Source organism: Puma concolor, unplaced genomic scaffold (genome assembly GCF_028749965.1).
Source record: "Puma concolor isolate L17-30 unplaced genomic scaffold, mPumCon1.1.hap2 unalloc_scaffold_159, whole genome shotgun sequence".
Taxonomy (NCBI): domain Eukaryota; kingdom Metazoa; phylum Chordata; class Mammalia; order Carnivora; family Felidae; genus Puma; species Puma concolor.
In genome coordinates this window covers 2,153-14,722 of record NW_028240190.1, presented here as the reverse complement: position 1 = coordinate 14,722, position 12,570 = coordinate 2,153, and the positions used below count along the sequence as shown (strand labels likewise).

At 45.8% G+C, this 12,570-nt stretch overlaps 1 protein-coding gene across 1 annotated transcript in view; it reads right to left on the bottom strand.

Annotated features, from left to right (window-relative positions):
* The window catches only part of LOC147571611 (anthrax toxin receptor-like), a gene marked incomplete at its 3' end in the record, with an annotated part of 32,446 nt that extends 21,305 nt beyond the window's left edge, over nt 1-11,141 (bottom strand). The window contains exons 1-8 of the mRNA XM_086696203.1: nt 10,930-11,141; nt 9,534-9,605; nt 6,992-7,073; nt 6,858-6,891; nt 6,105-6,184; nt 5,960-6,028; nt 5,551-5,631; nt 5,387-5,447 (exon numbers count right to left, since the gene is read on the bottom strand). Coding sequence (XP_086552329.1) covers nt 5,387-5,447; nt 5,551-5,631; nt 5,960-6,028; nt 6,105-6,184; nt 6,858-6,891; nt 6,992-7,073; nt 9,534-9,598 — 472 coding nt within the window. The remainder of the gene's footprint in view (nt 1-5,386; nt 5,448-5,550; nt 5,632-5,959; nt 6,029-6,104; nt 6,185-6,857; nt 6,892-6,991; nt 7,074-9,533; nt 9,606-10,929) is intronic.
* Nucleotides 11,142-12,570: the final 1,429 nt, after the last annotated feature.

Sequence of the window (12,570 nt, the reverse complement as noted above, 5' to 3'; positions counted from 1 at the left end):
AGAATCATAAAATACCTAGGAATAAACCTAATCAAAGATGTAAAAGATATGTAGGCTGAAAACTATAGAAAGCTTATGAAGGAAATTGAAGAAGATACAAAGAAATGGAAAAACATTCCATGCTCATGGACTGGAAGAATAAATATTGTTAAAATGTCAATACTGCCCAAAGCTATATACACATTTAATTCAATCCCAATCAAAATTGCACCAGCATTCTTCTCAAAGCTAGAACAAGCAATCCTAAAATTTGTATGGAACCAGAAAAGACCCCAAATAGCCAAAGTAATATTGAAGAAGAAGACCAAAGCGGGAGGCATCATAATCCCAGACTTCAGACACCACTACAAAGCTGTAATCATCAAGACAGCATGGTATTGGCACAAACAGACACATAGACCAATGGAATAGAATAAAGACTCCAGAATTGGACCCACAAAAGTATGGCCAACTAATCTTTGACAAAGCAGGAAAGAATATCCAATGGAAAAAAGACAGTCTCTTTAACAAATGGTGCTGGGAGAACTGGACAGCAACATGCAGAAGAATGAAACTATACCACTTTCTCACACCATTCACAAAAATAAACTCAAAATGGATAAAGGACCTGAATGTGAGACAGGAAACCATCAAAACCCTAGAGGAGAAAGCAGGAAAAGACCTCTCTGACCTCAGCCGTAGCAATTTCTTACTTGACACATCTCTAAAGGCAAGGGAATTAAAAGCAAAAATGAACTACTGGGACCTTATCAAGATAAAAAGCTTCTGCACTGCAAAGGAAACAATCAACAGAACTAAAAGGTATCCAACGGAATGGGAAAGTATTTGCAAATGACATATCAGACAAAGGGCTAGTATCCAAAACCTATTAAGAACTCACCAAACTCCATACCCCAAAAACACGTAATCCAGTGAAGAAATGGGCAGAAAACATGAATAGACACTTCTCTAAAGAAGACATCCAAATGGCCAACAGGCACATGAAAAGATGCTCAATGTCGCTCCTCATCAGGGAAATAGAAATCAAAACCACACTGAGATACCACCTCACACCAGTCAGGGTGGCTAAAATGAACAAATCAGGAGACTATATATGCTGGAGAGGATGTGGAGAAATGGGAACCCTCTTGCACTGTTGGTGGGAATGCAAACTGGTGCAGCTGCTCTGGAAAACAGTGTGGAGGTTCCTCAAAAAATTAAAAATAGACCTACCCTATGACCCAGCAATGGCACTGCTAGGAATTTGCCCAAGGGATACAGAGGTGCTGATGCATAGGGGCACTTGTACCCCAATGTTTACAGCAGCACTTTCAACAATAGCCAAATTATGGAAAGAGCCTAAATGTCCATCAACTGATGAATGGATAAAGAAATTGTGGTTTATATACACAATGGAATACTACTTGGCAATGAGAAAGAATGAAATATGGCCTTTTGTAGCAACATGGATGGAACTGGAGAGTGTTATGCTAAGTGAAATAAGTCCTACAGACAAAGATAGATACCATATGTTTTCACTCTTATGTGGATCCTGAGAAACTTAACAGAAGATCGTGGGGGAGGGGAAGGAAAAAAAAAGTTAGAGAGGGAGAGAGCCAAACCATAACAGACTCTTAAAAACTGAGAATAAACTGAGGGTTCACAGGGGGTGGGAGGGTGGGGGGGGGGGTGGGTGATAGTCACTGAGGGCACCTGTTGGGATGAGCACTGGGTGTTGTATGGAAACCAATTTGACAACAAATTTCATATTAAAAAAAATCTAGTTCATCTGATATAAGTATGGTACTCTGGCTTTTTTTTTTTGATCTCCATCCCCTCACTTTCAATCTGTAGATGTCTTTAGGTCTAAAATAAGTCTCTTGTAGGTAGCATATAGATGGGTGTTGTTTGTTTATTTGATTGTTTGAATCTATTTGATACCCAGTGTCTTTTGATTGGAGCATTTAGTCCATTTACATGGAAGAATGATTACTGATAGATATGAATTTAGTGCCATCATGTTACCTATAAAGTTGGTGTTTCTGGTGATGTCTTTTTTTCCTTTATACTCTTCGTTGCTTTTGCTCTTTCATTCCCACGCAAAGAGTCCCCTTTAGTATTTCTTGCAGGGCTGGTTTGGCGTTCATGAACTCCTTTAGTTTTTGTTTGTGTGGGAAACTCTTTATCTCTCCTATTCTGAATGACAGCCTGGTGGATAAAGTCATTTTGGCTGCATATTTTCCCCATTCAGCACAGTTTATATATCATGCCACTACCTTCTAGACTGTCAAGTTTCTGTGGACAGATGTGCCATGAACCTGATCTGTCTTCCCTTGTAGGTTAAGGACTTCTTTTCCCTTGCTGCTTTCAAGATTCTTTCCTTGTCTGTGTATTTTATGAATGATATGTCTAAGTGATGACTGGATTTTGTTGAATTTGATGAGAATTCTCTGTGCCTCTTGGGTTTTGATGTCTGTTTCCTTCCCCAGATAAGGGAAGGTTTCAGTTAAATTTGCTCAAATAAACCTTTTTGCCCCCTTTCCCCTCTCTTCTTCTGGGATTCCTATGGTATGTTACTACACTTTAAGGTGTTGCTGAATTCCCTAAGTCCACATTCATGATCCAATACTTTTCTTCCCCTCTTCTTCTCAGCTTCATTATTTCCCATAATTTTATCTACTATATCACTGATTTGTTCCTCTATTTTGTCCATCCTCTGCATTGTACCCAGTCGGTTTTGCATCTTGGTTGTAGCATTTTTAATTTCAGCCTAACTAGATTTTAGTTCTTTTATTTCTGTAATAAGGGATTCTCTAGTGTCTTCTATGCTTTTCTTAAGCCAAGCTATTATCCATTGTGATTACTGTTTTAAATTCTGGTTCAGGAATCTTACTCATATCTGTTTTGATTAAATACCTGGCTGTGATTTCTTCCTGTTATTTCTTTTGGGATGAATACCTCCATCTTGTCATTTTTGTCTAGGTCACTGTTGTGTGTGTGTGTGTGTGTGTGTGTGTGTGTGTGTGTGTGTGTTAGGAAAGGCTGTTATATTCCTGCTCCTGAGAATAATGGCTATAATAAGAAGGGGTTCTATACTGTCTTGTGCCTGGTGCTTCAGGAAATGTTTCAGAGTGTGAACTCTACTGTTGTGTTTTGGCTGCTCCGTCCCTCAAGTCAGTCCTCTGCAGAGTTTTTCCTTGCTTACAGTACAGAGTGGTTGGACCTTGTCCACTATATGGAAAGTTTTAGGTGTGTTTTGGTCTGCTTGTTAAAAGAAGCTAGATCTTATTTCCTCTAGGCTGAAGCTTTGGAGCACTGTATATGATCACTGAACTTGGTGCATGCAGGGGGTTTGTTCCAGTCTTCTGGGGGAGGGGCCTGTTGTGCTGGTACTCAGAGTGACTTGTCCTTGTAAAGATGTACCTGCAGGTGCAGTGGGGTGGGGCTTGGTGTAAGTCGCTGCAGCCTCTGGTGGAGTTGATATGCTGCTCACGAAGTCTGTTTGTATTAATGTGCAGGCAGAAAATGGTGTCATCCCACTCTTTCATCCCTGGAGAGGGGAGTACACACCTGCCACTATTCAGGAAGCCATCACAGAAGAGCAAACAATCTCGACTCTTGTATCCCAGATTTATGTCAGAACGCTGCCTTCACCCTGTCTGTCTGAGCCGTCTGTCTGCCTGGCAGCACAGTACTCCTGTGTTTTATCTCAGGCATGTGACTGGGTTTCAGAGCTCCAAATTTAGGGACCTGGTGTGGCATGGACCCACGCTGATCCTCTGGGGGAGAGTCTTGCTGTGCTATGGCTGGTGTTTATTTGTGCCAGAAAAACAGTTGCATGACTGTGCAGTGGTTTGATGTTTATGGTAAAGCACAGAAAAAGCCATAACCAAGGTTTGCTGCCTTCAGCAAGTGTCTCTGTTCCTATTCTAGTGAACAGGGCAGCATGTTGGTGCCCACCAGCTCTTTTTTTCCTGGGAAGCCATGCCACCTCTCCCAAATGCATTCCAAGAAGAGGAACTGTCTCCCTGTGTGTCTCAGGGGATCCTCAGACCACACTGCCCACTCCTGGGCTTCTGGTCTCCTTCCCCATAAGAGCACTACTAAGCCCACCAGGTATGACCCTGGCAATGGCATGGACTTCTAAAACTTCAGCCTTTGAGCTCTGCTGCTTATAAAACCTTGTGGTAGTCAGTCCCTCTCCTTTTCCCAGTCCATGGTTTTGGGGAAGAGTTTCTCTTGTGCAATCCCCTGCACTCTGCTTTCTCTCTCTCTCTCTCCCCCCCCCCCCCACTCTCTGTCTCCATGATCAGGGCTCCCTCCCCTCCAGAGCACATGCAGTTCTTTTCTGCCCTGAATAAACTCTCTGCAGTTCCTACATTTAACAATGTGGCCATTTTTCTCCCTCTAAATGTGCAGTTTATTTTCTTAGCCCTCAGATCGATTTTTTGGGTGCTCAGAATGATTTGATATTTATCTAGCTATGTTGAAGGGACAAGGCAAGCATAGGATCCCTCTACTCCTTCACCACCTTAACTCTTCCCCGCCTCTAATTATTTTATTCATCCATTGAGATAATGATGTTTCTCTTCTCCACATTGCTGATATGGTAAGTTACATTGATATTTGAACTATTGAATCAGACTTGTATTGCATGGGTGGCCCCTAATTAGTCTTGATGTTTTGTTCTTTTAATATGTTCTCAGATTTCATTTTGAAGTGTTTTGTTGAAGGTTTTTAAATATACTTTATTCTTTTTTTTTTTTAATTTTTTTTCAACGTTTTTTATTTTATTTTTGGGACAGAGAGAGACAGAGCATGAACGGGGGAGGGGCAGAGAGAGAGGGAGACACAGAATCGGAAACAGGCTCCAGGCTCCGAGCCATCAGCCCAGAGCCTGACGCGGGGCTCGAACTCACAGACTGCGAGATCGTGACCTGGCTGAAGTCGGACGCTTAACCGACTGCGCCACCCAGGCGCCCCTAAATATACTTTATTCTTATTTTGTTTTAAACTTTTGGTTTTGAGATTAAAAAAAAGTAATTACAAAGATCTTATTGTGGTAATCATTTTACAATATATGCATGTCAAGTCATTATATGGAATACCTTAAATTTATACACAGGTGTTTGTCAGTTATATCTCAATAATAATGGGGAAAATAATTACACACACAAGCACACCACAACCCATGCTTGACATGCACACTCCAATCAAATGTAGACACACCTGTATACCCCAGGCACACTCATATATCCAACATATTTCTACACTACCATGCTACACATGCACAACACACTCAGACACCCACACACTACCCACATGCCACATATTCACACACCTCACAGAGCCCCCCCACCCCGCCCACCACTCTCCATTCTGCTAGAACAGTGACTATAACTCTTACCTCCTACACAAACAAAGTAACTCTCCCCAGCCATAATTTCATGACAGGAATTTACCACCAGCTGGAAATAGAGAGAGGGGTGGCAGGTCAGGGATAGTGACATGGGGGGAGGGACACGGTGAGAAGCCATCCCATTGCTCTTCTCACATTTAGCCCACACTCACCATGTTAACGATGTCTTCCAGGGACTCGAATCCACTGTTTACCCCATAAAATTGGTCATTTCTTTCTACAATGTCTTTTAGCTACAAGAGAGAGGAGGCACCTTGGGCACATGGCGTGAGCTTGAGGACAAAGAAATCTCCACCCCAGGAGACAGTCTCTTCCCTTATGCCATATTAGACTCCAAGAGCCAGACCCTGGTGTCAGGCAGCAGCCCACACTTATGGAAGGGAAAGCTCTTCTGCCTCCACTGCTGGTGGGCAGGTTTTACACGCTGTTATTCATTTCTGGAGTGGCTATCTGCTGTCCAGACACCGGGGTGGGTTACAGGACCACCTTTGGGAAAGCTGACTTTGAAAGCATACCCCACTTGGGCTCGCAAGGGGCACCAGGTTACCTGTTCTGAATTACCTGGTCATTCTTATAGTCTTTTACACCCACAGAATAAACTTTGGCGCCCCTTTCACGAGCCTTCTCAGCCTAAGAGAAAGAACCCTTTGAGTACAAAGTACCAAATACATGGGGCAAAACGCTGGTACTGATGGGTTGGACTCACTTCAGACTTAGTCTCCTCAAATGTCCTTGGTGTCAGTGGTCCTGCGGTCAGACCAATAATCAGACTGGGAGCATTGTTGCCTGCAGGGGAAATGGGGAGTAACCTCATTGGTAAAGATACACAAAGTGACTCTCTGCAGGCTGCTGGGGCCACAACACTGCTCCCCATACTTCCTCCTCCAAGGAAGAAGTGCCCAGACCTGAGCACCTGCCATCAGGAGTGCCTGGAGAGCTAGCATCCCAGTCCTGGAGGGAGAAGGAGACTTCTCTCTCTTAGATGAAGACAGTTCTGGGTAGAGCACAGCCTTTTCCAGTGTTGGAGACACAGTTACAGGACATCAGCCGAAGGGAAAGAACTGAAGGAAAAAGGAGCCAGGGCCAGAAATGTGATACAGACAAAGTGTGGGCGGCAAAGGGTAAACCCAGCTCTTTTTTTCTGAAAATGGAATCCTTCTGCTCTTGGTTTCCCTGGCTTCCTGTTTTCTTGTTCAGGCAGCCCAAGTGTTGGTCAAGCACCTCACAGTCACCAAGAGCCTAGAAGGTACACACATGATCCCATGTGGTTCTGAGACTCATCACTGGGGGTGGTTTTCATCCTCACTGCACAGAGGAGGAACCTGTGGCACAGAGAGGGCAAGCACCTTGCTCCAAGAGTCAGTGCTAGGAAGGGGCCGAGGAGGGTCTGCACCTTGCTGAGGCCCAGGCCTGGCGCTGTCCCCACACCTGCCCATAATGAAGTCACCAGGAAGCTTACCTCCATAGATTGCTTTTTCAATCTGCTCATTTGCCTGCAAGGAAATGAAGGAGTGTTGGAGAGGGCGGTGGGAGGACCCAGGATAATCTAAGAACTCCATAAAGCAGAGATCCTCAGAGCTCTAGATTCGGTACCTTTTTAAATCCTTCATGCATGTTTGCGGCTCCGGTAGGCACTATATTCTGAATTTTTTCAAGACTATTATGTATTTTACTTCTGAAAAAAAATTAGAAAAGGGGTTGAGGTATAATCTGGGGTTGAATTTACAAGCAGCCCAAGCTGTCCTGGAGCCACTGTGCACTGTGAAGACCTGTCTAGTCGGGACAGGATACAAGTCAAGTAGCCTGGTTATGACCTTATGCTCTGTGTCCTCGATATGAACAGGCCTTGCTCAGGCCTTCTCTGTCCCCCATCTGGTGAGCATGGGGTGGGGGAAGGCTGCTCTGCTGCTCCCATGGGTATGGCCTGGCTTTCTCTGCACTCACCACTGTCTCAGGCACACTACCTGGGGGACCCTCAAGAGCCCTGCCTTGACCATCCGTGGTGAACGTGGGGCACACTTATGGATGTGCCACTGTGAATCTGCACTCACAGTGTGACTGACAGGGCTGCTAGCACCTACTGGGTCCCTTGGGAAGGCACACTCTTCCTTCAGCAGGTAAGGCTGAGTTTGGAAAAGGTCATCCTGCTGATAGCTCTGCTCTGTCCCATCCTCCCCTGTCACAGAATCCTGAGATTGACTTGCACCTGCCCCAAGCCTCTTCCCCTTCTGGATTGGCACCAAAGGAAGGAGAAAGCTCCTTAATGAGAGAACTAGGGCTCCTGGGCTTACATACTCCTGAAGAAAAAGGCCAAAAGCTGGGGAAGTGCCTCGAGGGCTGCCCATGCAGGTGGAGGGACAGTGCTCCCCTGGCCGCCATGGGTATGTGGCCAGGTATCTGCTGTTAAGGGGGATTTCACAGGTGGGACTGGGGACCTAGGTTCAGGCTAATCCCATGTGACAAGCTGAGCTGGCACAGCAAGGCTAGGAGAGCTGGGACCCTGAGAGGGCTTCTTACTGTGGGGAGTGGAGATGTTGCTGTGGGGTGAGACCTGAGAGCTCCAGGTCTAGCCCCACCCAGCCCAGGAGGTGAGGCCTGGCACCCATGGCCAGTGGAGATCAAACCAGGTGCTACCCAGCCCAGCAAAAATATTCTCCCTCCTCTTGCCACATTTTGGAAGTTTATTTAACTGAGCCCCCAAATCTGGGGCGACTCTTATGCTTCCCCAGTCTATGGCCCAGGAGCCTCCTGGTCAGGCATATGGTTGCCTGAGCCAGTGCCCTTAAGGGAATGCTGCCCCTCCAGCCCTACTCCTAGCTCTGCATTTGGAAGGAATACAGGCTCCTAACACCTTCAGCTAGACTCCTTCCCTTAAAACATTACTTCCTCAGAAAAACATAATTTCATATAGTTTCCATGCCCCATTCCCACTCCTGAACCCTGAATCAGGGAAGATGTTACTGTGTTCATGCTCCAGAGAGGACCAGGCGGGTCCTCCCTGAGCCCCCTCCCTGCCACAGCTTCTCACATCTGGGCCCTGAGCCCCCCACCTTGGAGGAGGCAGAGGTCTTACCCTCCCCAGTGGGCAGCTCTTCCTCCAGAGCCCCGTGCCCAGCAGCCCTGCATCTCTCTGCCACCTGCCAGCATCTCTCCCAATGGACTTGCTTCCTTCCACTTTCAACCTACTCAAGTCTCTCTGTCCTGAATGCAAAACCCCACCTATGCACAAATTTGTGCCTCCACGCTGCTTGGGGCAGCCAGCCCTCTCTCCCTGCTTGTCCTGGAGTCAGGCAGAAGAGTGCTGCTACCTCCAAGCATTGACACCACCACTCTGCTATGCCTGGCTTCTCTCCATGGTCCTGAATGGTAGCTCTGTGCCACAAATATTGGGGCCCATCTAGTCCTAAGAGGTGCTCAACCTCTCTTTGGTGCTTCATTGGGTTCCAGTCATTTGTGTCCATGGGAATCTTAACCTCCTTAACCAGCTATTCAGAAGCTCCATAACTTCCAGACTTTTGCCCAAACTGCTGGGCTCACCATGGCCCACCTAGTATGCAGGCATGTCTTATCTTCCTCAAGCACCCTATCCCAGCCTGATGTTCAGGACCCCACTCATGGGTTTAGACCCACAAAGGGAGCAAAATTCCCTCCACTGAAAACATCAATGCTTCGATGCTGCCCATCTCTTCCTCCCTGGTTCTGATCTGTCTCCCACCACCCCTCCTTACACACTGGCTCAGGGCAGAAAGTGACATACAACAGTAGGTGTCAGACTCATATCACTGTTCATAAAGGACCTGCACATCTGCTCCCTAAAATCCTGGGAATCCTAGCTAGCCCATTCTAAGAAAAGGGAAGAGCATGGAGGGAAGAACTCAGGACAGCTGTAGCTCAGGGCCTAGAGGGGTGGAGAGGTCTAGCAGCATATAGTTTGCCAGTGTCAGTGCAGCCAGGGGTCAGAGAGAGCTGGGGGCCCAAAGCTAAGGATCAGGGTGCACAAGGAAAGAAGTTCAGGCCAGCCCAGCCTGCACACCAGTGGGCTCCCCACTGTGGTTTCAGGGAAGCCCTCAGCCTCTTAGCTCTCTCTGAGACCTGGTTTTCTAGGTCTGCCATTGGGGATCATATCAGTGCTTACCTGTCAGAGGTGAGATTCATGACGGTGTAGCTCTGTGTGGAGTAGGTGATTAAGGACATCCTCATTTTTGAACTGTGGAGGAAGCATGTGCTTGTGAGACGCCATCAACACAGGCTCAAAATGAAACCAATGAAGTTCAGAAAAACAAGGCTCAAGGCAGCCAATGAGGGGGTCTATGTCAATTTCTATACTTCCCACCACAACTCTTCTGCTTTGGGACCCATTTCCCAAACCTGAAAGTTGCCGTAAATTTAGTGAAAAATTTTTTAGACTGTAAGATATGTGGCCTCCTTAGAATAGAATGCCAAGATGGCATCCTGATCCATTCTTACACTCTTACATTCTTACAGTATTCCAAAAGACAGACAGACAGACACACACACACACACACACACACACACACACACACCCCAAGCCATGTGAACAGTACATTGCAAGGAGATAGACACCTGCACATTCCTGCATGAGGGGTTCCCCCTGGTCTCTCTTCTACATTCTTTGGACCTTCATTCCTTTCTCTCCTAACTCCTTCTGTACTTCCTTCTCTTGTCAAAGAAATTAATTCTCTTTCTTGGCAGCCATTTATCTAAATCCCTCTCTTTCCATCCTCTGGCCACTGTGTTCTGGCCTGTTGACCCTCATTATCACTTAGATAAATTGGTACAATAGGTCCCTAGCTGAACTTGTTATTGTTCTTGGCTCTTGATCCAGCTCATTTTATCCACTATAATAAGAATTCTTTTCTTGAAGTACAACCTCGATCATGTGAGACCCCTGCTCAAAAATCCTATACCCACCTATTGCGCACAGCAGGAAATTCAAGCTTGTGGTCTGGCATAATGAGCCCCTATGTTCTTGGCTCTTGGCTTACTTGTCCAGCCTCATCTCTGGGTCTTCTCCTGACTAAACCTACTCTGCAGCCAAACAGACCATTCCCATCACAAGAAGCCTCTTTGATGGTTCCTGTTATCCTGTCTTCCCCTATCTTTCAAGGCCTAGTTCAAATTTCCACATCTTCTAGGTAGCTATCCTTGGCTTTTTCTCTAGGAATTCTTGCTTTTTCCTCCATATTGCCATGCAAGACTTTTGTCCCTTTCTCTTGGCCTTCAGCATCACTTAACCAGGTTTTCGGTTACTGAGTCAGTCTGCTTTAACTTCCTCTCCAAGCCTGTAAAGTCCTCAGAAGCAGACTGTGTCCCCCTTAATGTGGACTGACTCTCCAGCAAGAATCAGTGAAAGCTGCTAAGAACTAATGGAATCAGTGTGATTTTCCTTTTTCAGGACACCACCATGGGCTCTGTGCTCCTGGCCTGAGGGACTCCCATGCCCACTGAGTCTAAGCAGCTGTGTATCTGTATGGCAGAAGAAAATACCCTGGAGCATGGAGAAGCCTTACTTTGGAAACCTCTTCACCAGATCATCCACAAATTTATAAATGTCCTTCCAAATGCTGTTTGCATTGTCTGACCTGAAAACAAAGACTTGAGTCAGAGGGATGAAAGACAATCATCAGGAGAGCAGTTTCTGTCCCCACCTCCCACAGTCCCTTTAGCAAGCTCCTCTGCATCCCACATAACTGAAGCCTGCCACGTACCCACCACCCTGGTGGTGATTTTCATCAGTGTGAATGGTGGGGAGGTTGAATAACCAGGCCTGTGTCCTTGGGATCAAGTGACTTTCATGGATTAAGGACCTTGGGTGGCAAACCAGGATGGTTGGTTTGGCCATGGTAGGGAGACAAGAAATGAAGGAGGATGCATTCATTGGAAAACACATTCTGATTTTGAAATGTTGGCTCTCTTGGCCCCCCACTTCCCTTTGGAATAACCATTAACACTGTCCTCTTCTACCCTTTAAAGGTGTGTAGTGGGATGCAAGACAGGGTTTTCTTGCACCACATTCCATCAAATGCCTCTGGAAAGCAATACATCTAGGCTGAGAGAGTGACCCAAGCTTTCCCTGTAATTCTTTAATGGACTCTGGATTCTTGGGTATCAGAGCTATCCTAACATACCTCCTTAGGTTGGGGATCCATTTGTAGGCCAAAGTCTGACCTGCCAACCATTCCTCATGACACACACACAGATTCTGTTCATACTTTCATGTTTTCCAGCACTCACAGAGTAGGAAAAGACATTCCCAACAGGAGCCTGCACGTCAGGCAAGGGAGGCTATGCTACTCAGACTATTTAATTTCCCTTCATCCTTCAAAGCTGAGCTGCTCTAGACACAGAAGGCCTATTCCAGCACCACTGCAAGGGGAGAGATAGGAATAGACCTAGGATACTGATCTTCTGTCACCATCATGCTCTGGCCAGCAGGGAAAGCCACAGGAAAAGCCACTTCCTCTTCTAATTTTCAGTTTCTCACACTCATAGGCTCCCACTTTAGTTCCTAGTTGGTGAAGACGCTCAAGCAGGTTAGAGCCTTATGATGTCCCCTTCTGTCTAAGCAGGAAGCCCTTAAATGAGTCTTACCAGTTCAGGGTTCAATGATCTTTGCAATCCAACATCTCTATAGTTCTGCACTATTCCAGGTTATGATTGGCAAATGTGAGGGTCACTAAAAGTCTTGGTCAAGATCCTATGGATGTTAAGGGGTAAAACTGTCTGATTCCCTGGCCTGGATTCTTTTTCTGGATCTGACAGTTCATGTCATATGAATTCGAGGAACACACAAGGAGGCCCTTCCTCTTTCCTCCAGTGATAACTTTGTCAATAAACACCCTAAATGTCATATTTATATGTGTGGTCCTCATATCCAAGGACATCTTCCCTTTATCATTTTTACTGCCTCCTCTAAGTTTCATCTAAAACTATCAACAGATGGTGAGGAAACTAAGAATAGATGATTATAACTATGTCAGGATGATCATTCATGGAGCACTATTTATGAAGCACTTTATATGCATGATTTCCAATTCCAAATCAATCCAATGATATTAGCATCATTCCTATTTTACAGATGAAAAAACAGGCTCTCGCAGGTCAAGGAATTTGGCACAATTTCCATGAATAGCATGGATATGAACCCAGAT